The 25,042-nt window shown below is 28.3% G+C and overlaps 1 protein-coding gene across 1 annotated transcript in view; it reads left to right on the top strand.

The window, feature by feature from the left end:
• The window catches only part of Klp64D (kinesin-like protein 64D), a 29,480-nt gene extending 4,682 nt beyond the window's left edge, over window positions 1-24,798 (top strand). The window contains exons 4-12 of the mRNA XM_075370187.1: window positions 2,761-2,951; window positions 3,831-3,970; window positions 5,750-5,947; window positions 12,332-12,515; window positions 14,826-15,054; window positions 15,575-15,755; window positions 17,641-17,877; window positions 21,893-22,018; window positions 24,272-24,798. Coding sequence (XP_075226302.1) covers window positions 2,761-2,951; window positions 3,831-3,970; window positions 5,750-5,947; window positions 12,332-12,515; window positions 14,826-15,054; window positions 15,575-15,755; window positions 17,641-17,877; window positions 21,893-22,018; window positions 24,272-24,394 — 1,609 coding nt within the window. The 3' untranslated portion in view covers window positions 24,395-24,798. The remainder of the gene's footprint in view (window positions 1-2,760; window positions 2,952-3,830; window positions 3,971-5,749; window positions 5,948-12,331; window positions 12,516-14,825; window positions 15,055-15,574; window positions 15,756-17,640; window positions 17,878-21,892; window positions 22,019-24,271) is intronic.
• The last annotated feature ends 244 nt before the right edge of the window (window positions 24,799-25,042 follow it).

Raw genomic sequence — 25,042 nt, 5'->3', positions numbered from 1 at the left:
TTTGTTATTTAGTATAAAACAGTGAAGCCTGTAGTCAATAAGCGTTCTTTTGTTTCACAGTAGAGTTTTGCTCTTAAATTTGGCCACCATGCAGTCCTGTTCTTGCTTTTAATGATTTTCTCCTTCCTGAACTAAAAGAATTTTTAGGTGGAAGTCATTATTGAAACTCTGATGAAGTAAAAAGAATTGTCATACTATGGATAGATTTCTAAAAGATTTATTAGGAAAGTGATGAGTATGTAAGAAAAAAATAAATTTTGGTTGTAAGAACCAAGTAAATATTATTTATGACTTGTTTTATTAGAGTCAGACATAATTTACTTTTTGAATAAATCTCATACTGTTTTAATTACTGAAACAAGAAGTACTATTGCTAAAAAATAAGCTGACTGATGTCTTAAATATTCTATTCTGCAAATTACATGGCAGAATTGTTATCTCTTTCAATATACTCCTCTCTCTGATCTCTACACTGCTCCATGCAAAATTTCTGCAGTTAGAAGAATTCAGTGTGTAGGTCATTTCAGGGTGTAATGTCTTTTCATAAGCTTTGTTACTTTGGCTAACTATATTATCAATCAAACTATCTTCTTACTTGAAATTGATTTCTTTTAGTCCAGACTTTATATTTCAGTACAAAAATTTACTTGGGTTTTGGTCAGGTGAATAAAGTAGGCACTTAATCCTTTCAGATTTTGAAAAAACTTTGCTGATTTGAATTTGGACTTGTTCTTTCACAATTTCTCTTATGTTGGACATTTCCAATATATAGATTTTTACTTAGCTTCTGCATTATATTCATAACCTTGATTTTTCACAAAATCCTACATTTTTAAAAAACCTAATATTATTTTCAATGGTTCTGTGAATGTCAGTGCATAATTATAAGTGCAGTGTCAGTTAATAATTTGAGGTGAACATGTTTATTCAAATTTCCTTATGCTTAAAAGTGAAGAGCATTGGTTTCAACTTTGTACCACTTTTTTCACATTAAACATTTTTTGTAAAATTTATTTGTAGGGTTTCTTTATCAATGTAACCCATCACAAATGCTCTGGTGGCAATTTTTTTCTAACAATTTCAGTGATTGAATTGTATATCTGTTTTTGATGTGCGTTTACTTATCTCTTTAAATTTGTTTAAAATGATAAAAATCGTGAGTAAACATTACACTAGAGTCCGGTTGTTTGATATTGGCAACTCTGTTTTAGATAGATACCCAGCGCAAGGCTACAGAAGGTGTTTGTTACAGACTAGCGCAATAGTAGCATGTGTCAACGTCAGTGCTTGTACAGTCAGCACAAGAGTGAGACACAAATTACTGCTTAATTTTACATTTTATATTGGGTATTTATATTGTGTATTTTATAACAAAAAAGACTTTTATTTTTTAGTCAAATGAATTGCTTAATTTTTTACACTGCATGCTATATAAAACCCTTAGTGAATCCTACTGGAGAAGCTCTTATATAATATCTCTTATAATAATTATGACTATGACTCTACTGCCTCTGTAGTTGACTTGAGTTTTTGTCCTTTGTGAAAATGCTTGCATACTCCTCATTTTGGAGGGGGTCATTCTATGATTTACACAACTATGTCCAGTTGCCAAAAATAAACAGCCAAACTCTACCAGTATAAATGTGACTTGCAGTTATAAACTGTCTACAAATAGTACATTTTCTAAGTTTTATGACTGATTTAATCTTGATACACTGCTGCAAATTAAATACGCTTACTCTGATGGAGCTCAGGTACATAGTCTTCTTAATCCGGGCAATGATAACGTGCAGACGTTTTTCGCCCTTTTAAAACATCGTCTTTTTTCCTTTTCGTTTAGCCTCTGGAACTACCATCAGAATTATCAGAGGATGAGCGGTCAGACCACCGGGTTGGTCTAGTAGTGAACGCGTCTTCCCAAATCAGCTGATTTGGAAGTCTAGTTCCAGCGTTCAAGTCCTAGTAAAGCCAGTTATTTCTACATGGATTTTAATACTAGATTGTGGATACCGGTGTTCTTTGGTGGTTGGGTTTCAATTAACCACACATCTCAGGAATGGTCAAACTGAGAATGTACAAGACTACACTTAATTTACACTCATACATATCATCCTCATTCATCCTCTGAAGAATTATCTAAACGGTAGTTACCGGAGGCTAAACAGGAAAAAGAAAGAAAGTCTTGTACAGTCTCAGGTTGACCATTTCAGAGATGTGTAGTTAATTGAAACCCAACCACAAAAGAACACCAGTGTCCACATTCTAGTATTCAGATCCATATAAAATAAAACTGCCTTTACTAGGATTTGAACCTTAAAACTCTCGACTTTGAAATCAGCTGGTTTGCAAAGATGCATTGATCACTAGACCAACCCAGTGGGTAAGGTACATGGTCTACTTTGAGTAAAAGTTACTGTCAAACTGTTTTGCTTGGAAATTAAGCAACAGATGGAGAGAAAAGTACAGGTCAATGCCCCACCTTGTTTGATTTTGTGTGTGTGTGTGTGTGTGTGCATGTGTGTGTGTATGTGTGATTAAGAATTTGCTTAATTAGTTACTTAATAAGGTGTTCAATTTATTTCTCTTAATTTGTGATTTTATGTTTTTTCTTGAGCCAGTAAAGCTGTTTTTGTTTTTACATACTAAAAATTCTCTTCCTGAATCTTATTTTTCATTACATTTTTCTGGTCCTTTATTTAATATGAAATTTTGTAATTGTAGACTGTATCATTTTTATAATAAAAAGTTAATTTTGATTAGGTTTTTGGTTCGAGTTTCATATTTTGAAATTTACAATGAGGAGATTAGAGATCTGTTGAGTAAAAATTCATCAGCTCGACTGGAAGTTAAAGAACGTCCTGATGTTGGTGTTTTTGTTAAAGATCTTTCGACATATGTTGTAAACAATGCTGATGATATGGATAGAATTATGACTCTTGGAAATAGAAATCGTGAGTATATTTTTATTATTAGTTATTGAGTAATTAGTTTTTTTATTAATGGTTTATTAAGTAAACTCTTCAGTTTTACTTTTTTCCATAATCAGATAGTTTCATTTATTCTTTTATTTGATAATTTATTAGTGTTTTTAAGATTTTCTTTACTTTTATCCTGTTTGAAGCCTCAACATTTATAAAGCTCCTTACAGCTACTAGTTTTTTTAATGGTTGTAACATATTTTTGTTTAGAACACTGTTTGTAACTGACTTGTAACTCAAGCTACTTCAGGTTTAAAAACAGAAAAATAAAGCTATGGCTTAAGAATAAAATAAATGAAATGACCAAGCAATATTGTACTATGTTCAATAATTACCCAGCAAGAGTGTGGTTTAATAATTTAAATTACTCGTAACTATAGTCAATTGTATTAACTAGTGTTAATATATTACTGATATTTGCTGTAAAATGAAAATAACTGATTTTAAACAAAAAACCTAAAAACAGTAAATGTGAAATGATGAATCTGATGAACAAATTCTGTTATTAATAAAGTCTTTTCAGCATTTTACTGTAAATAATAGATTTATTGTTGAATTAGCCTCAGGAAAATGGTACTTACAAGAATATTGCATTTTTTATAGAACACACTATACATGATCTTTCTCATGAGATTGTTCTATGACTTATCAGTAAATAAAAGAAGTCACTGCATATATGCAAAGTAATGTCACAATGTGTAAAATGTACACTTTCTGGATAACCCTCATATTAAGATAGAATATATTCATGGTTTGTTGATGATAATAGGATTGAAATTTATATGTACGGTTTGGTTGTTCACTAGATGAAAATGTACGAATGTTTTCAATTTTTAATTTTTTGCTGTGCAGGTGTTGTTGGTGCTACTGCCATGAATGCTGAAAGTTCACGATCTCATGCTATATTTTCAATAACAGTTGAAACAAGTCAAGTAGGAGCAGATGGTGAAGAACATGTAAAAATGGGGCGTCTTCATCTAGTTGATCTAGCTGTACGTACTATTATTTGAATAGCCTTTTTTTTTTTTATAAAGTAAACAAATTTACAAGTTAAATTAAGAATAATGTATTTGAATGTACTTAACACCTGCAATTTGTTTATTAATAAAATAATTAATATTTTTAAATGGATGTAAATATATGTTTATTTTAGATATGTTGGTCATGTGTATATTATGACTACACAGTAATATTCACATCATGACTGTGCTTAGAGCATAGTTGTTTAACACTGGTTTGTAATTTTTAAATTAGCTGTCTGGTTTGTTAGAATTTTGAACAAGGAAGGATCTAATGTTATTTTTAATAATTAACTTTTTCAAACATGTTCAAAAAATCTGTTGTCATTGCTATAGTTAAGTGAGTTTCTATAGCACCTTTGCCAAAGGAGTGACAAAGACAAAGTGGTCTTCCTGTTTGGGACAAAGAAATTAATCACTTCCTTGTAATACATCGGGTTGGTGTAGTGGTGAACACGTCTTCACAAATCAGCTGATTTTGAAGTCAAGAGTTCCAACGTTCAAATCCTAGTAAAGGCAGTTACTTTTATACAGATGTGAATACTAGATCATGGATACCAGTGTTCTTTGGTGGTTGGGTTTCAATGAACCACGTATCTCAGAAATGGTTGACCTGAAACTGTACAAGAGTACACTTAAGTCTTATACATATCATCCTCATCATCCTTTGAAGCAATACCTGATGATGATTCCCAGAGGCTAAGCAGGAAAAAAAATCACTCCCTTGTAACTTTTGAGTTAATATCACTAAAAATAATGCTGCCTAGGCTTTTTGTAGTATTAATAGTGTTATTGTAAGCGTCAGACCAGTTATATTGCATATTTTACAGAAGTTTATAGTTTGAATTACGGTCAAGTTTGACATTTTTCAAACATTACAAAATCCATCTCACATAAATATCTGTAATAAGGTAAAGTTTGTAAATAAGTTTGTAATAAGGTAAAGTTTGTATAGAATATAATTTAGATTAAGTCTAATATATTAGTCTATATATTAATGTTTACAACAAAATGGAAGTATATAACTGAAACAAATATTGTTATCCAGCCCCAAGTACAAAGCAAATTGTCAAAATTTTATTTGATATTAAAAAGATTGTTTATTTGTAATAAAGGAAATCAACTAAATGTTAATTTAATTTAATTCTTCAAAAAGGATTTTTATTAAAAAATAATTAAAATTATTAAAACCATAAATACACATATGTTTACTATTGGTTAGTTGTTGAAATAAAATGCTTTGCTCTTGTTGCAGTTTACTTGTCGAATAAAAATATTACTTAAGAACCATATTTGAATATATTTTGAAATATAAATTATACATTTTTTTAGTAATTTAAATTGAATATATTTTGCCGCTAACCCAATCATTGTGTTGAATTTTAATAATATGGTAATTTAATTTTTTTTATTTTAAATATTTTTACAGATTTAGAAGGTTTAAAATGTAATTTATACTATTATGGTATTTATATAAAACCATATGAATAAAACTATAAATGTTTTTATTCTTCCAAATGTGAGTGAGATCAGCATAATTAAATATTTTGTTTTTGTACCTATATGCTTCTAAATGTTCTTGAAAAAATTTTATAAGGGGAGAGAATAAACACATATTCACATATGTGCTTATATTTTTTTGTTTTATACTTATAAATATTCTGAAAAGAATAATTTAAAAATATTTACCTGAGCATGTGTACATGCATGTGTAAAATTTATTCTTATATTTTATTTATTATATTTTTATAGGGTTCTGAACGACAGGCTAAAACTGGTGCTGTTGGTCAAAGACTTCGAGAAGCATCAAAAATTAACTTATCATTATCAACGCTTGGAAATGTTATCTCTGCATTGGTTGATGGAAAATGTGTACATATTCCTTATCGTAATTCTAAACTTACCCGAATTTTACAAGACTCATTGGGAGGCAATTCAAAAACTGTCATGGTAAGTTCATATAAAATTTAAGTTAATTTTTTGTCTGTCATAACTGTAAATTTCATTTCTTTATACCACAACACTCCATTATACCTGAAATATTTAAAAAAAAATCAAAACTGTAATATAAATGTACATGATGTTAGAATAAAATTCCTGTGGTTAAGGGCACTTACAAAAAAAAGAAAAAAAAAAAGCATATTTTTTTGTTTGCATTTTTAAATTCTCCTACTTTATTTGCTTATTTTTATATTTAATACATGATATTTGAGTGAAGATTTCTGCTGCAAAAATATTTAAAAAAATATTTTTAGATGACATTTTCTTTAATTTAGTCATTTATTTCGTGACAACTAATTTTTTTTTATACCGTTAGATTTCCTATCCTCCTTACATGTGCTTTACTTTTAAGTTGTACAGGTTATTTTTTGTATGTTCTAATGAGTTTGTTAAAGTTTTACTATAGTTTTAGTGCGATGCTGTGAGTTATTTTGTTTTTTGTATGGTTTCATTTCTGTTAACGTAATTTATTGGTAAATAAGCCTACTTTTTTTTTTAAAACAATGTGTAGAATTAAGAAATTCAACAACCGTAAAAATGTTGGAAAGAAGTCGAAGGAAAATGCTGTCTATAGGATAACTGGTTTCAAAAGAAAAGCTGAGGAAAACTTAGAAGATAGTAGTGATAATGGTTCACCTAAAAGCAGGGCATCTAAAGTTAAACTTTGCAAGTATTCATATAAATATGATAATTATATGATATTCCTATTAATGACTTTGAGTATGACATACTCAGTTTTGACGACTTGAGCAAACTTTTATCAGAAACAAGTGTATGCAAATTTTGCCAAGGCTCCCTAAGATTATTTATTTACAAATCAATGTTGATAAAATAAAAACTTATTACGGCTTAGATATTTTGAGAAACATTAATAGTGTTAATAACATGAGACATGCTACTTGGGCTTGCTATACAAAAAATTTTAAAATGAATCTTCAGCAGAAAAGAAAAAATTTAGAACATTGTGAAGAGCAGGAAGATCCTGACAACCTATCTTATAGTACTGGTATGCACCAACACTTAGTTCATTCTCAGGTGAGTACCCAGTCCGATCTTTAAAGTTGATTTTCCGAAAATCTTGTTATTTTAATCTTTAGGTACATTTTTCTCAACAACAAAAAAAGATATTCCTTCTTTTTGCATTTTTTTCTCTTTAATACTAAACTGATTTTCAAACAACACGTTATAAAATTTTAAAAATGATTATTAACACTAGTAATTACTAAACATGAAGTAAAAAAAAAGTCCTATGCAGTTATCTTTTTTTGTTTTCTGTAAAATTATACCGAACCATAAACAAAATTAACATTGTATATGTATAGGACCATGGAAGCCCCCTTAAAGCCATCTTTAAAATATTAGCATGATTGTTTTAAACTTAATAGTTGTGGTTCTTAAAATTGTCATTTCATATGGGTGAAGCATACGTATTAGGTAGACCTTAGGCCAAAGATGCCAATTTTGATTTAAATGTAAATTGAAATATGAAAAAAAGAAGATATTTGATTAAATAATAGCATTTTTAGATTCTGAAAACTGATTAATAAAAAACATAATTGATCTATTATTTTTAACTTCCTCAAATGTGATTCAGATGAATATCTGTACTAACTTGTTTGACTTCAGGTGTTAACAACAAACAATAACTCTGTAAGTGAGGTTGTTTTATAGTTACTAGTATTTTTATTGTTGTAGACATTTTTTTTTAAATCTTAACATTTCAGTAAATATGAAGGTTCTTTCATATTTTAAGTAAATAGTTAAGACATTTTTAACTTAATGAAATGGCATTACGTTTAGAAGTGAAGCGTTTCTGAAATTTATAACTTTTCTTCCAGATGTTTTATGAGAAGTTAATAGAAATAAGTCATAAGAAACAAAAAGAAATATTTTTTTGGAATGGAAAAGTTCTAAATCACAAATATTTTAATATGTACTGGTTTTAAAAGATTAAAATCATTATAATAAAATTTTTTTTAATAATATTTAAAGTCTTTCATAAATGTGTTGGGTAGCGGTTAAATTATCGGTTTGGTTTTATGTTGCACACTATATATATATGAGTGCTTTTGTAGTAGTGATCACTATTTCATCAGATTAAAAAAGAAAAGAAGTTAAGGCCAATTAATTAAACTGACCTAGAAGATGAAACACACTTCTCTTTAATTGAAATGAAAAATTATGGATAACAATTTTTATACTGCTGTATTATTAGATAATCTTATATTAAATAGATTTTACTATTTGTTTAAACCATTCATTATTTTCAAAATTTATAATGGTTTATTTATATTATTATTATTTTTTTTTATTAAGTGGATTTTTTCAAGAGATTGCATATTACTATTTATTTCTAACTAGAAAAAAGGCAGGCCTATGGGCCACTGCAAAAATGTTACATGGTTTATGTTTCATTATGCATGATTTTGTTAAATGATTTTGCCTGTTGTAACTAAATAACGTTCATGAATTTAGCTTACTAACTACAAGAACTTTACAACGAAAAGGTTCACAACAGTTTTAGCTGTTTCTTGAGTTGTGATTTTTTAGCACATCTCTAACCCCAATGTTTTCCTTTTTTATCCCCAAACACAAATATAATTTTAGATAAATAGTTTGTCAAATAAATAGTTTGATAAATAGTTTATCAAGAAGTATAAATCATTCGAATGAATGAATCTTTTCTGCGCTGTGCACAGCCACATCTTCTGGTGCACCACATGATCCCTCTCTACCAGGTAAACTAAAATAAAAATGTGAGCATTTACAAAAAGCAAACAAACAAACCTACACACCGTTGTTTTTTTATGGAGAGTGATATATCCACGTCTTATAAATTAATGAATTTATGCTTATTACTTTTCATATGGTTTGCATAATTAGACTTGTTTAACATACTTAAGAGCTTGTAAGTTCTTTGAATTTTTTTTTCAAATGTTTTGGATGTTCTTCAAATGTTTTTCAAGAGTTATGGATAAAAAATTTACATTGTTATTTGAAAGAGTAGAATAGGTTTTTTTGGTTAAATTTATGAATTAATTTGTTTATTAAATTATTAATAGGTTTTATGTTTTATCCATTATTGGTAGCTAATATTTTATTTTAATGCTCTATTAATGATGTTATACATAGCAGTTTTTTGATGAAAGTATTGTTAAAGACAATGTTGGTTTTCTAAAAATTCCTAACTTTAATTTATTATTATTACCTTTTCTTTATTTATGTCAAGGAAGTTTATAATGTTTTGTTCAGTTTTAACTGTATGAGTTATATTTTGATGAAAATCATTGAGTTTATGAAGTATTATTATATGTTCTAAATTTATTTAATGAAAATGATCAAAATGTCATCTACATATCTGATGCATATTGAATACGAGATCTGTTCAGTAACTGAACAGATCTTAGTGACGTGCGGTTGGCAGCATTGTCTTCTGCATAACCTTCTCAATAATCAGATGTTCTTGGACTTTGATATCTTGTTTAGTTTTCATGTTATTGTTATTTTAGTGCAATGTGTATAAGTGTTAGTAGTGATTTTTGTAATGGGCAATTTTTTGTCATCCGTAAACCGCTAGGTTTACAGATTTTCTCCTGTTATAATCCTTTGCTTGAATGTTCCATCATAATTGGCTGTTCAAGAAGTTACCAAGAAACATCCACTCAGTTTTCTTTCAGCTGTTCGGTCATCAAACGAGGAACAAACTTTGCTGCAACTTTATGCAAGTTCAATTTTTCAGTAAAAATCTCATCTAACTGAGTTGCTAAACTCTTCTGCAAGTTCTCTGACAATCAATCGCCAATTTGCATGCACCAAACTGCTGATTTCCTGAGCATGGGTGGGATGTCAAGGCCTTCCTGGTTGAGGGTAATATTCAGTTGACTGATGACCGCTTTTAAATCATAAAAACCATTCATTACATTGCGTACAATCCCGGCATCATCTCTGTAAGCTTGTTTCAAAGTTCAAACATTTCATTTAGGCAATAAATATCTAATCAAGTAGTATCACTACAAAAGCGCTCATATATTACAAGAAACAAAGTAGTAATTGTGATTTTTATTATTGTTATTAATTTATGGTACTTGTTGGTTTTCAATTTTCTTTCTTTATAAGTGTTTTTAAATTTTATTCAGTAATGTTTTTTTAATGTTCATAATTGGAGCTATAAAAAAAATATATAATCAGTTAATGAATGTAGTTAATTAAAAGACCACGTTCTATAAGTATATTTTTTGTGTTTATTGAATTGTAAACATAGCTACGTACATGTTCTCTCCTACCATAGAGGTTACTTTTTTGTATAGTTGTTGTATAAATTTGTTTGATGTGGTATAGTTACAAATATAAGTCTGTACAATGATGACTTTTTCAAGTATAAGAAGGAGCACTTCCAAAACTTAATATTTTATACTTGTTTAAAAGAAATAATTTAAAACTAATAAAAGTTGTGCTTTTGTAATAAAAAAATGTTTTGAATTAATTATTCATAAAAACATGTTTTTATGAAAAAAAATCTCTGTAAAAAAATTATTTAATAATATACTAAATGTTTTATTTTTTTAAATATTTAATGTATTTTACACACTGTTTTTATTGGTACTTCTTTGATTCTACTTATGTAAACAATATACTGTATTAAATGATTTCTGTTTTATAAAAACATTATAATTTAGGCCAGATAGCAGATGAAGAAAAGGCAAGACCTTTCATCTAGTGAGCCTTCCCACTTTATACAAATATTTTCTGGTCAGTTAGTTAAGAAATCTAAATTGCCTCTTTTTGGGTAAAATGATTTATTTTTCACAGTAAAATAATCAGAAAAGATTTCTATTGAAAAATTCACTTCTTATAAATTAAAAGCAAGAAGATACATGATAAAAAATGATGACTGCACTTTTCAAAATAACAAACCCTGGTATGAATATTGTTATAAACACCAAAATACCCTGAATTAAAATACCAAAATACCACATTTAATTGTAAACTACAACATGTTAAAAAAATTATAAGAAAATCTTAATTGTAACAGTGTTTAAATTTCTTTTGTAATTATTTTATTATTCTGAGATTTGACAACAAACAAAAATTTAAGAAAATTCATATTAAGAAGCAGGTTACATTAATATATAATTAATAATTGCTGTAGTAAATTAAGAGCTGTGTTTGCATCATATTTATTTGAATACTAACTTTTTATATAAGTATTTATGTAAGTACACTTAAAGCTCACTTTATATCTTAATTCTTGTATGTCAAATCCAAAATATACAAATGTATGTTAAAGAATTTTTTATGAATTTTGTTATTTCTAAAAAAATATGCTATTTTTGTTTGAATATTTGTATTCACCATATAAAATAATTCCTTTTGTTTTATCTTATTTATGATGAAGATTAGAAAAATACTAAAAAAATTTTTTTAAATTATTATATATTTGCACATTTCATAGTTCACATTTCTAAGTATTGTTATTTCATTGTAACAGTTACAATTATAGTATGAAAATTATTTTAAAAAACTCACAAAAGCATGTTTTGAATCTCTGTTGACACTAGAGGTTCTGAACCAGTAGCAATGGTTTTTTTTTTATGAACAGTTATGAAGACATTCATAGCCATAAAATTGGATACTTTTCAAGATGATGTCTGCCACATGATGATAAAATGTGATTTGTAGTTAGACAGAGAGTTGTAGTGTGTCAGTTAATTGTTAGATGGCTCCAAAAGTACCATAATAAAATTATAAATATAATCTAACCAAACCTATCATATGCTCGCTAATCTTGATTAACGAGAGTAGGTTAAGTTTGATTAGATATTTATACCAGCTGGTTGGTATAGTGGTGAATGCGTCTTCACAAATTAGCTGATTTCAAAGATGAGAGTTCCAATTTTCAAATCCTAGTAAAGGCAGTTTATCTTAGTAAAGGTACTTTTAAATGGATTTGAATACTAGATAATGGACACCGTTGTTTTTTGGTAGTTGGGTTTCAATTAACCATACATATCAGAAATGGTCAACCTGAGACTGTACAAGACTACACTTCACTTACACTCATACTTATCATCCTCATTCATCCTCTGAAGTAATACCTGGTGGTGATTCCTGGAGGCTAAAAGGGAAAAAAAGATATATTTATAATTTTATTTATTTTCTTATTTCAATATAACCTTTCAGTGGCGCCATCTAACAATTAACTGACTAACGACAGATCGCCTTTCTTTGGTAGTAGGTGTCTTCTTGAAAAATACCTAAAATTGATATTACAATCCAAAAATTCTGATTTGCTAGCATACATTTTTGTATATCTATTGATTGGTATGTTCTTAGTGTGCTACAATTGGTCCAGCTGATTATAATTATGATGAAACAATTAGTACACTCAGATATGCTAGTAGGGCAAAAAATATTTGTAACAGAGCTCGTATTAATGAGGATCCAAAGGATGCTTTATTAAGACAGTTTCAACAAGAAATTGAAACGTTAAGACGTCAACTTGAGGAAGGTGGCAATAGTAAGTTTTTTATTCTGATTATTATTATTATTGTCAATTGTATTATTATTTTCACTGCACATTTGTTGTTGTTTTTGGAGTTTTCGAAAAAAAAACAATTAACTATTATTAAAAATTGTTTTATTACCATTGAATGAAAGTCTTTTGGTGTTTTTATCATAATTTTTGGAAGTTATGCACATTTGCTAAGTTCCCCATTTAGTTAATTAGTTCTTAAAACTTGTTAGAGATCTTGACAAAGTGTTAATAGGTTAAAATTATCCTCAAATCTCTACACCATTGAAACTGCTCCAACCTAACAGTTCCATGTTAATTTTATTGAAAGTCCTTGTTTTATATTGGTCTTTCAGCCATTTTCATTTTGTTACTTTTTTTGTTGTTGTTTTCATATTGTTGTTTCAACTAGATCAATTGTCTTTACATGTTCTTCTGACCTTGACTTTTTGTTAATGACAGTTGAAGTTTACATGATGAACGTAGAGCTCCCATGTAAACAAATCAATTATCTTGTTTGTTACTCTTAGTCTACTTTTTTCATTAAACAAACCTATGAAGGTAATATAATTATTTAATAAGTCAACTGCAATTTTTTAATAGTCAACTGGATTTTCCTTAAGAAATAATACCCTTATTCTGTAAATAAAAGTGTTTTCTATCACGGTATAAGAAAAAAGAACAATACCAAAAAAATAAATAAGTAAAATATAACCAGTTAACAACATGAGTGTTCAGAAACTCATGGTATGTTAAAAACAAACATCTATTTTTATTTGAATTGTTACATCAATTTATATTATGGTTGTTATTTGGTTTAAATTGTTAACAGTCTTTTAGGATTTATAAAAATCTACCTAATTAGAGGATTTGAATAACTTAACTCTTTGAGGAAGTAGTACTAAAAAAAATTTGGAAAGTAATTTCTGTGGATACAGTTAAGTTTTATTCATGCCTTAGCAGTTCTGTAAATTTGTTAATTTCTAGAAGTAGTCAACAAGGTAATAAGCATAATTTTACAAAGTACAGCTTCATATGCAGAGTTTATTTATTTTTTAAAGAATAACTATAATAAATGCTTTATAGCAGTTGAATATAAATTTATTTAAGTAATGGTTTTTCAAACTGTAGACACAAGTTTTTTTTTGTACATATTTTAAAGCATATAAATGTGATAAACAAAAACCCTTGTAAATGGAACATTAAAAAAAAAATCAATATTAGAATTTAATAACAAATATTAATGTCATTCCCTTAAAAAATTGTACGTAGTGAAAATATAACAAATGACACCTGAAGTTTGGCAAGTATCATTGGATCAGATAAATTATAAATCTAATGGTCATTTATTTCAAATTTATATTGTATTTTAATAAACCACCAAAAATGATAGTTCTAATATCTACCAACAGTATTAATGTTATAGAATTAATTAACTGCTATACTAGCAGCAGAATCAATTTTATAAAAGACTGGAAAATTAATGAATACGTCTTTCTTTAAATTTGAAAAAATTTTTTTTTTTTAATTAATCTGATTATATAATCTAAAATGAATTTTTATTTATTTTTTGTTAACTTAGAACATAGGAGCTGCGTTGGGCTTAACTTTAGCCAATTTTTAATTATGTTTGTTAATAATATGCTAATTGGAGATTCCGAGGATTTAATATACTATATTTTTTCTGAGCTACTTTAAAAATTATTCAGAAAGTTTCTGATTATTTTCAGTAAGAATGCATGATAACCCCCCCCCCTAAAATCCTAATCCTCCCCACCTCTATAATCTTATTATTACTATGCTGATCCCATTTTATTGAAAGACTAGCTGACCTGACAATGCTTTAATATTGCTAGATTTTGGTATATATATTAAAAATTGAACATTACAAAACATCACAAAATTTAACCTTTCCTTTTTTCCCTTCTTCCCATCTTCACCCCGTCCCCTCTTTACTGTTTTCCTTTTTCCCTTCTTCCCTTTTTCACAAAAATATTTCTTTTCATGTAACTAATATATATTCTGAATATGAGCCAAATCGGGTCATAAATACAAAATATCTCAATTCCAGTGCCACGTAGCGGGTCCAAACTAATTCAGAAATCTTTACGGGCAACAACTCAGCAAACTCAGCAAAGTTTCATCACAGTCAGATTAATACTATAGGAACACATATGGAACAAACAGACAAACATTAATTTATATATATATATTAGATTTAATAGAACAAAATATAATGATTTATCATTTTCATTTTTTAAAAAACCTTTATATGCAAGCCTTTGTTACGCAATTTTTAATTGTATTTTTTTCTAGTTGAACATACCCAGTCAGATGTTGAAGTTGAAGGTGAAACCAGTGATGAAGAGGGTAAAACTGGCAACAAAAGTAACAAAATCCATAAAGTAAAATCAATGACTATGGATCAACTTGGTGATGGAGACGGGGGTGATGTTAATCAAAAACTAAAAGATGATGTCAGTAATGATCCTGAACATGTTACAAATAATGAAGAAGCCCATGAACAAGAACTTGCTGTAGCAATGTGAGTTTTGTGGAACATTATGAACACTTAAGACACTTTTTTTAGTAATTTAGATTTCTTCCTCAAATTACTGTTCATTTAGGTGATTAAGTCCTATTAAAATATTTCTAACTAAGTAAATCACAGAATGGTGCTGACTCTATCTTGTATTTTCATCTTTAACATCTGGCGACTTATGTTCGTAAAGTAATTTCTAGAGTTGGTTGATTCAATCATCAGTATCTAGTTAGTGAAGAATAATAGTTTGGAAAACATTTTTGTAATATCACTTCAAAGAAATTATTTTTGTCTATAAAATTATTGTAATTTTCTTAGTGTTTATAATAATAGTACTATTTTATAGATAGGTACTATCCCATATATTTATTTATTCACGATAGTTGGTCAATTAGATTTTGTCTAGGCAATAAGTTTTTTAAAAGTGTTACGTTACTACTATTAAATCCAAATTCAAAACTTAAAATAAAAATTATCCAGAAACCAAAAATGAATGTAATCCTAATTACATTATTCTTTTTAGGAGTGAGCATAAGCTTTTACAAGACAAACTTGATAGTTTAGAAAAGAAAATTTTGGTGGGAGGAGAAAATCTGTTAGAAAAAGCTGAAGAACAGGAAAGACTGTTAGAGATGTCTGCCAAAGAATTAGAACAACGAAAATCTGAAGAAGAATTATTGAGACAAAAATTACAAGAGAAAGAGGTAAGACTTTATAAGATATCAATTAGTGCTAAGAGACAGACTGAAGGTTTGTACATTTACTTTTCCAAAGGCAGGAATCATATTGGATACACAGCAGCCTTTTTTTAAATTTTACTTGTTGCATATGTTTAAGATCATGTTATATAGTTAGTAAAGTTTTGTAAATGTTTCAGTGTGACCCCTAACTGCGAAAACTCTGCTGATTTGCTGGACAGATTGAATGAAATAGACAAAAAAGTCCTAACCAAATTTATTAATATCTGTAATAAAAATTATATTTGCTGCTTTTTGTTTCTTGTGATGTATAAGCACTTTCTTAGTAATTACTACTTCATCAGATATTACAAAAAACAAATTAAAAAATTAAAAGAAGTTTGTTTCATCGTATAGGTCAGTTAATGAAATGGCAATTGAATTGTTTTTTATTCTTCTTTACTATTTTAATTTTTTAATATAGTTTTCCGTAATATGAAGAAGTAGTGATTACTATGAAAGCATTCATATGTTACAAGCAACAAAAAGCAGTAATTATAATTTTTATTGATAATAATTTATATTATTATACTGCTATGATGCCCAATTGCAAACTCATTAACATTGAACCAAATTTATATTCGTAATATAATTTTAATAAAACTATACATATTAATTTTATTAGTCAAAATTTATTTCTACATTTTAAAAAGAGTATGGAAAATGTATAGCATCTAATTAATAGCTTTGTCTCTGTTATTCTAAATATACTCAATCAAGCCATCATGAAAAGTCCTATAAATTTTAGCTGGTATCATATTATTTTTATGTCTGAATTTTACAGTTGTAGCACCAATGATCATTGTCTTATTCATTTTAAAACGTTATAGCATATTTGTAAATGTCTATAGGAAGGTGTAGCAAGTGTATTAATAAGCGTACAGATATGCCAGTATCCTTTAGAATACGTACTTCTTTATCTTTTAGATGTCCTTTTGATGTTATTATTTAATGTAAATTATTCTCACCTGTGTTATAAGAAGGTTTACGTATAAGTAGGGTATATTACTTTACATCTCTTTTTCATCAGTCATTTTACTGGTATATATTCTCTATCCCTTTCTGTTTCTGTTCTGTCGTCAGTTTTAACTGCAGCATAATTTCACAGTTATTCATTTTTTTGTATTCTACTCTGTCTTTCTCTAGATTTTCCACCTTGTACACATCCTTCTATAACCAAATTCACTAAGCCCAGGTATCTTAATACACAAACCTACCAACTTAGTTTATCTACATATCCTACTACATATTTTTCTCCTCGTCTGTCCTGTCTTAAGGCCCTTTTCATTCTGCATCTTATCAACCCACTGAAATTTCAATATCCTTCTACAATAACATTTTCCAAAGGTCTAAATAAATAATGTAGCACCACATAAATAATAATAATAATGTAGTGAAGTGCCATATTTCACCATGTATTCTTGTTTTTCCTTTCCTGTTATCTATATTTAGCTAAAGTGAAGCACTACACTTATATATTTAAAGATATCTTTATAGATCTAGATCTACCTACATTTGATACTAACTGACTTCTTTACTGCATGAAAAGTATATAAAAAAAAGTTTCTGTGCCAGCCAATTTTAACCTTTATTAATAACTTATTTATACCACTGTTAGTATTCCTGTAACATAATATTTTTAATTAATAATTAACAATTTAATGTTTAATTTACAAGTGATAAAAGATGCCACAAAAGATAAAACCATATTATATTATACAAATTGTATGAGCTGATTAATTGCCGATAGTAAACATACTCAAGTTATGTGTTTATGACCCATGTTACCAACATGGTCTTTATTGATTCATTCTAAAATATTCTTAGCAGTAATGTACATATATATTTTCAGGCAGAACGTGTTGATATTGAAGAAAAATATTCGAATCTTCAGGAAGAAGCAGTCGGGTTATCAAAGAGGTTGAAAAAACTTCAGGGCCTTTTAAAAGTAGCACAAGAAGAGCAAAAAGATGTAGCTCAAGAGAACCAACGTGAAATGGAAGGGCTATTAGATAATGTTAGACAATTAACTAAAGAACTTGGCTTACAAGAGGCTTTATTGAAAATGTACATACCTGATAAATACAAGGTTTGGCTTTTATTTATTTTTGTATTATTTGTATTTATATTATTTTTTAACACCCCTGAAGAAGAGTTGTCCCTCATTTTTAACCCAACAGTGTTTCTACTTCAAAATGCTGTTGTAAAAACTTATTGTAAGTGCCTTGATGTAAATTTGAAGTAAGGAACAAAAAAAGCTTGCCGAAGCCATGTTAGGGGAGAATGGATCCTGTGGGAGTACAGAATCCCAAGTATATATATATAAAGTGTGTGAGTGATTCATAATCAACCCCCAGTAAAAACTACTGAAAATAAATTGATGAAAATTTGTATATGCATTTTTTCTATTATGTAAGTACACACTAAGAAAGGGTTTTTTGAAATTCCAAGTTTAAAGAAAAGAGTTAAAATGGATTTTTGAATTTTTTTGAAACCCAGCTATTTTTTTTTTTATTTCTCTAACAAATGAAGATATCAACTTGATCTTTGGTATGTGTAATCTTATTGTGAATATCTAAAAACAGTTTCTAAATTTTTTGAAATTTGATCTTGAAAGAGTTGAAAAAAGATAAAAACTTTTATAAAATGATTGTAAGTTTTCCCCATTTCCGACTAAACAAGATATTCACTTGATTTTGACTTGCACATGCTCTGTAGATAAATATCTAAAAACTATTTTCAGGTTTTTTGAATTTAAATATTTTAAGGGGTAAAAAACAAACTGGTTTTTTAAATTTTTGCATTTTTATTCTGTTGCTATTGACTCAACCTTTATGAGATTTGGTAACATTGTGATTGTAATTTATGTTTGTTAATTCTGCTTATGTATTTTGTGAACAAAGCTGTGACAGGAAACCTAAAAACCAATTAGTGGGTCCTCTACTAACCAAACTGTTGGTCCAAAGAAATTATAATATACTGAAGCAGACATGAATACAAACTTTTCTGCAATTTGATGCATCCCTAGATTTCAGACAGAATATCATAGCATGTTATTGAGTCAACTGAAATGTCGCACCCACCTGCTCCAGTGCTTACACTATTATATAATGATAAGAATATACAAGTTTATTGGTTTTTGTGAACTGTCAGTGTCTTTCAATACAGATTATTTAATGATGTGAGTTTCATAAAAAAAAAATGATGTTCGTAGAATGACGCTATCAACAACACTTTACTCAAATGATCATATCATGTAAACTAGAACAAAGAGGTAAATTCTAAATGTAATTTGACTTGTTACATTCTACTTCACACAGTAATGCTATATTGTAAAAATTCCTCATTAGTTTGCAGTCCAAGAAGTTAAGTTCCTTCAGTCCAAGCAGACCTTGCACCCAGTGGTGAACGCATCTTCGCAAATCAGTTGATTTCAAAGTTGAGAGTTCCAATGTTCAAATCCTAGTAAAAGCAGTTACTTTTATATGGATTTGAATAGTAGATCATGGATATTGGTGTGCTTTGGTTGTTGGGTTTCAATTAACCACACATCTCAGAGTCAATCTGAGACTGTACAACACTACACTTCATTTACACTCATACATCATCCTCTGAAGTAATATGTGATGGTGATTCCTGGAGGCTAAACAGGAAGAAAAAAAGCAGATTTTGCACTTTGTGTAAAATGTAGAAGCTATTACTCTATAAAAAGTTTTTTATTAGAACCTAAAACATTTTTTAAATTGTTGGTTGTACTTTTCTAAGAATTAAGAATCATTGCAGAATTTTTTAATCCATTACAACAACAATTGTCCGTAACCTTACAATTGTCCTTACCTATGTGACTGACTCACATAGGTTAAATTTTTAAAAGTAATGTAATTGTGTGTTAGGCAGGTGGATAGAAAGGGTAAAATAATTATTATTACGTAGCTTTACCTTATTGTTATTATGCTGCATTATATAATTGTAATTTTGTACTATTTTAAGGAAATTTTCAGAGTAAAAAATTGTAAACACTGTTGGTTTGTGTATTGCATATCTTAATATTGAGCAGGTTTATGATGATTAATGAAAGATTTTATTAGATAATGGATCATATTGCTTTTATTATGTTACAGCATTATGTTTGATTTTTAGATATGTTACACATTACTGAATTATTGGTTGTCTTTATATTATATTGTTTTACAATATGTACAGGACAATTCTAAATGATGGATTCAATTTATAACTCTATATTTCTTGAACTATACATTGATATACATAGTTGTTGAGAGAGTAGATCCAAAAGTTTTGAATAATAATGTTACATGCTAGTGGTAGCATGTAGTTTGGTAAACAACCGCTACCGGAGGCTAAACAGAAAAAGAGAGAGAGAGTGTTTGCACCACCATTACATGTCAGTTGTGAGTAAGATGCTACCTACAGTGTAACACAAAGTTTTCTGTGTTCTTGAGTTTGGCAAATCTCAGTTGTCAACTGCAGTGTAGCATGAGTTCCATCTCCAATTTAACATTGACTCTCCAACAAAGCTTATGTTGTTGGTTTCACCAGTTTGAACAAACAGAGTATCTCTGTAAAGGCAAGAGCATGGGCCGACTGCATTTGGCAGAGGAGAATGTGAGACGAATTGAAGAAAGTTTTGTAAGAAGCCCAAGAAAGTCAACCCATAGAGCGAGCAAAGAACTTGAAATACATCAACCAACTGTCTGGCATGCTTTGTGTTATTGTTTCCTTTCAAGCCATACTGCCTACAACTTTTACAGGCTCTTTGCAGAGGTGACAAACCAAATTGTGTTGAACTTTGTAATCAAAAACTTGAAAATATAGAGGATGACACTCCACCCCATTGTAACCTAGGTATTCAACACTACATGAAAGAATCTTGACCTCAACGATGGATAGACAAATCTGTAATGAAAACCTGTCTCTTCAGTTCTGGCTTCCAAGATCACCTAATCTCACACTATATGACTTTTCTTGTGAGGGTTTGTGAAGATTCAGATTACATACCACCTCTACCAGCAAATCTGGCTGACATGAGGAACCGTTTCACAGCTGCAGTGAACTCTGTTACACAAGTATGCTTTCTCATGTGTAGGACGAATTCAGCTACTGCCTGCTTAGATGCCAAGCAGCTGAAGGGACCACATTGAACATTTATGAATTGTATCTGTAAACCTCAGTGTGAGTATTCAAATGTATTTACTTCACATTTATCATTAGTTCTTAATTTGGAATACAGAGTTACGAAATTGAATGTATCTTTTTGAATTCAACTGTATATTATTTGGTTTTACCTGCTTCACTAATATGAAGGAAGTTTAATATTTTGAATTGAGTTCAAAAAAAGGAAGATGTTCTCAATTCAATCCATGTTTTATTTTTCATTTTTTTATCTTACAGTTTATCAAGTGTATGATTCCAATAATTTTTAATTTTTTTAAGAAAGGTGCTTTCTTTTCTCTTTTAGTAAGTTTCTATGTAAAAACTGTTGCTTACAATTTGAAGTTTTTTTTTTGTCATCATAGCCTAGTATTTGACTGTTATCCATATGATGTGTAATCTAATATTCTGATGTTGAAACTATGGTCAGATAGAAATTCATAAGTTCCTGCACTACAGAAAATAATAATGTCAATTAATCTCCACAATGTTGCTGGAATTGTAAGAAGATGGGGCTTGTTGTATGCTAAACACGTGAAACATTTTTTACATGCAACCATTGTCATATTGAGTAAATTTGAAATTTTTCTTAACTTTAAGATGGAATTAACCCCTACTTAGCACCAGTGAAATCTACCTCTGCCTTCCGGCATACCAAAAGGGATTTTTTTTTATGGCTGTGTGGTTTTTAAATATTAACACTGTCTTTTTGATGATAATTAGTGAAATGTTTTGGAGTTAGCTGTGAAGAGGTTAAGTAATTTTTATATATTGATGTGTCTTCTATATAAAAGAGAAAGCACTTAATTTCTGGCAGCATGTACTTCATCCCCTTCAATTAATAAAAAAGTTACAGTGATATTATTTTTGGTTTGATATTAACTTAAATGTGAAGTAATATTTTTATTATGTTAATGATCTTATTTATTATTTAGGAACTCATTCAAAAGCATGCACACTGGAATGAAGATATAGGAGAGTGGCAGCTGAAATGTGTTGCATATACTGGAAATAATATGAGAAAATCTATAAATCCAATAAGTCCTGAAATTAATCCAGAGGTGAGTTTACAATAAATACAGTGTTACTGGAAACATTAAAACTATTAAAAAAATCAAATACTTGAAATACATTGTTTACATTACTTCTGAAACCTTCAAGAAATCCTTTTTCTTTTCAGTCAAATTCGTAATACAATTTACATTTTTCTGTTTTAGTAGTCTGTTATATTAAAAATTCATCACTAAATATTGCAGAGGCAGAAAGACATAAGAGGCCGTTAATAGATTACAAAGGTTGTTGTCTTGGTGATAATTCAAAGTTGCCACTGTCCACAGAATTACTAGGGAAGACGTAAATAGAGAGTTCTCTTATTGTCTATGAAGTATGCAATATCTAGCTAAGTGTAGTGTGTGTATCAAAATAAAATATGTAAAACATGTTCGTCACTCATTCCCTTTTAGTTCTCTCTTCTACCACTCCCATCTCATCCTATGCATAATGTAAGTTGATAGCTCTATATCCCAGACATCTTAAATGTCAATCTTTTTTACTAAATTAAGTAAATATGATAGTTCTAATAATATAATTACCAAATATCCATCACAGTAAAACCTTACTTCCTTTTTATCTATTTTATTGTTTTAAACAACTAAAATAAATTAAAGAATATAAAAATGTATATTAAAAAAATCCTCTTAGATTCTTTAATGTGAAAAGTAAAAGAAAACTTAAATTTTTAATGATTATTTTTTATTTATGGTGTCCAAATCTCATTAGGAAATTAAAAAAATGAAAATCTATAAAAACATCAGAAATATTACTCCACAAAAGTCATCTTTTTACTGATTAAACACAATGTTTATTGCACAAAGTAAATTAGTTTGTTATAGGTGTGCACCTATAACACAATTTATGTGTTTGGATTGTATAATGTACATCTATAACTAATGGCAAAAGGGCACAGCACTTAACTCTTAATGATGTTGAATTTTGTATACCTAAAAATTAAAATTTAGTACACTATGTTTATTTAAAATTTACATAAATTAAATTTGATTTTGTATTATTTAATGTACTATAATTTGTTATATCTGAAGAACTTTTTTAATATTTAATTTTAGGTGTGTTTTTTAAAGCATTTTTAGAAATTTTTCCTAATCTACATAAAAGCAATGGTAGTCTACAAATTTGCTTAGGCATAGTATTCATTGCACATTTTTTTTTAATTTATAAAGTTATGGAACACAATTGGAGGGGGTGGATTTGTGTGTCCATTTAGTATATTCAGATTTTTTTGTTTGTGGTTGCTTTAATTTTTTCTTGTCTGGTACAGAACTAAAATTATTTTAATGATAGGTATTCACTCCCAAGTTTGGTTCATGATCTACTTGTAATCAAATATACCAACTTTTCTTTAGTCAGTTTTACATTTTTAGCACCATAGTATATTTTCATATTTTTTTTAGCGTATCCAAGTTGCATTAAACACGTTTGGTTTGGTATCAGTGCCTCTAATCCAGTTTATCTTGATTCATAAATCTTTTCCACTACTTTCAATTCTTTTATGTTGGTTTAATAATGGTAAACAGTAATCTAAATAGTATTAGTTTTACTGGGTGCATTTACACAGTCAAATGAGATTTTTACAAGATTTTTCCACCGTTCTGTTCGCATTAAAAAAATCATTCTTTTTTTAGCTCTTTCATCATTTGTCTATACCAATGAAGTATTGCAAGCAGTAAAGTTTTCTTCATTTATAGAAGATGTTTGTTACTGCAGCTTACACTACTTATTCTCAGATTCAAAGACTACAACTCCATTAGTTAAGAATTCATGTTAGAAATGAATCCTCATAATGTTTCAGAACTTGAGATCGGTATCTTAGTAAATGGTCGTAGTTCATTTTATTTAATAAAGATTCTGTTAGATATTTATTTCCTTCGATTTCATATTATACCAACCCATCTAAATTTCAACTTATTTAACCACATAATTCTTTGTCTTTCTAACTGTTGTAGCATAAGTTAATCTTGAACTATTTGGGATAGCTCACATGTGAACTTTCTAAATATTGGAAAATTAAAATTTTTTTAAATTCCTATGTTTTTGTTTCTTTTCTATATGAAAACTACTGTGCCATTCTAAAACTACATATTCAGTATGTTTTTCATTTATTTACTTTTTTCATTTAAAAGATATTATTTCACTAGTTGTACACCTAATTATTCCTAAATGATGATTTTTAAGTTAAGTAATTGATTAAGTCCAAAAAAATTACATCGAGTTCTAATTTATTTATTCTTTCTTTTCAGGTTGTACAACCAAATTTATCACATGTATATTTAACTTATGCATCTGGACGTCCTCAAACATGTGGCCGTAATCGTTCAAAATCAAGTATCTCTAATATATCTGGAACACCATCTCGACATTAAGAGTTTATAATGCATAATACTCTGTGTAAATACATCATGAATCAGTTTATATTGTATGCATATGTTGTCCTTACATACATGTACATGATAATAAAAGCATCTTGTACTTTATTTAATCTTCATTTAAATTAAAATATTAGTTGTCAGCATAACAGAGATGTTAATGTATTTGCTTATATTAAATTAGTGAATCTGTATTAAATTAAAATATAAGCTATTGGTACATTCCTGTAATTTAATTTTCATTCATTTATTTTTTCTTGACATTAAAATCTAAAATAAATTTTTTTATGAATTGGCAAACTAAATAACTAAAATATTTCATATACAGAATCGTTTTATAAAATAATTTATATTATAACATGCACAAATATAAATTTGTATTGAACTAATTTTTTTTTAATCTCCTTTATTGCTATGGTCCTATGAGAGTAATTAAAGAATAATAAAGTATCCAAGAAATATATTTTTGTACCAAATAATATATATCCTAAGTACCAAATAATAGATATTTGATGTATTCTATTGCTTTAATAAATTATGATATATATTTTATGTATTATATTGTTATAATCAGTATTATTAAATTATAACCAGTGTACACATAAAAATATTAAAAAAGAGGACGTATAAGAAAGCACATAATTC

Source organism: Lycorma delicatula, chromosome 7, assembly GCF_047948215.1.
Source record: "Lycorma delicatula isolate Av1 chromosome 7, ASM4794821v1, whole genome shotgun sequence".
NCBI classification, from domain to species: Eukaryota; Metazoa; Arthropoda; class Insecta; order Hemiptera; family Fulgoridae; genus Lycorma; species Lycorma delicatula.
Note: the sequence above shows the minus strand (reverse complement) of the source record. Positions and strands in the feature narration are given on the sequence as shown.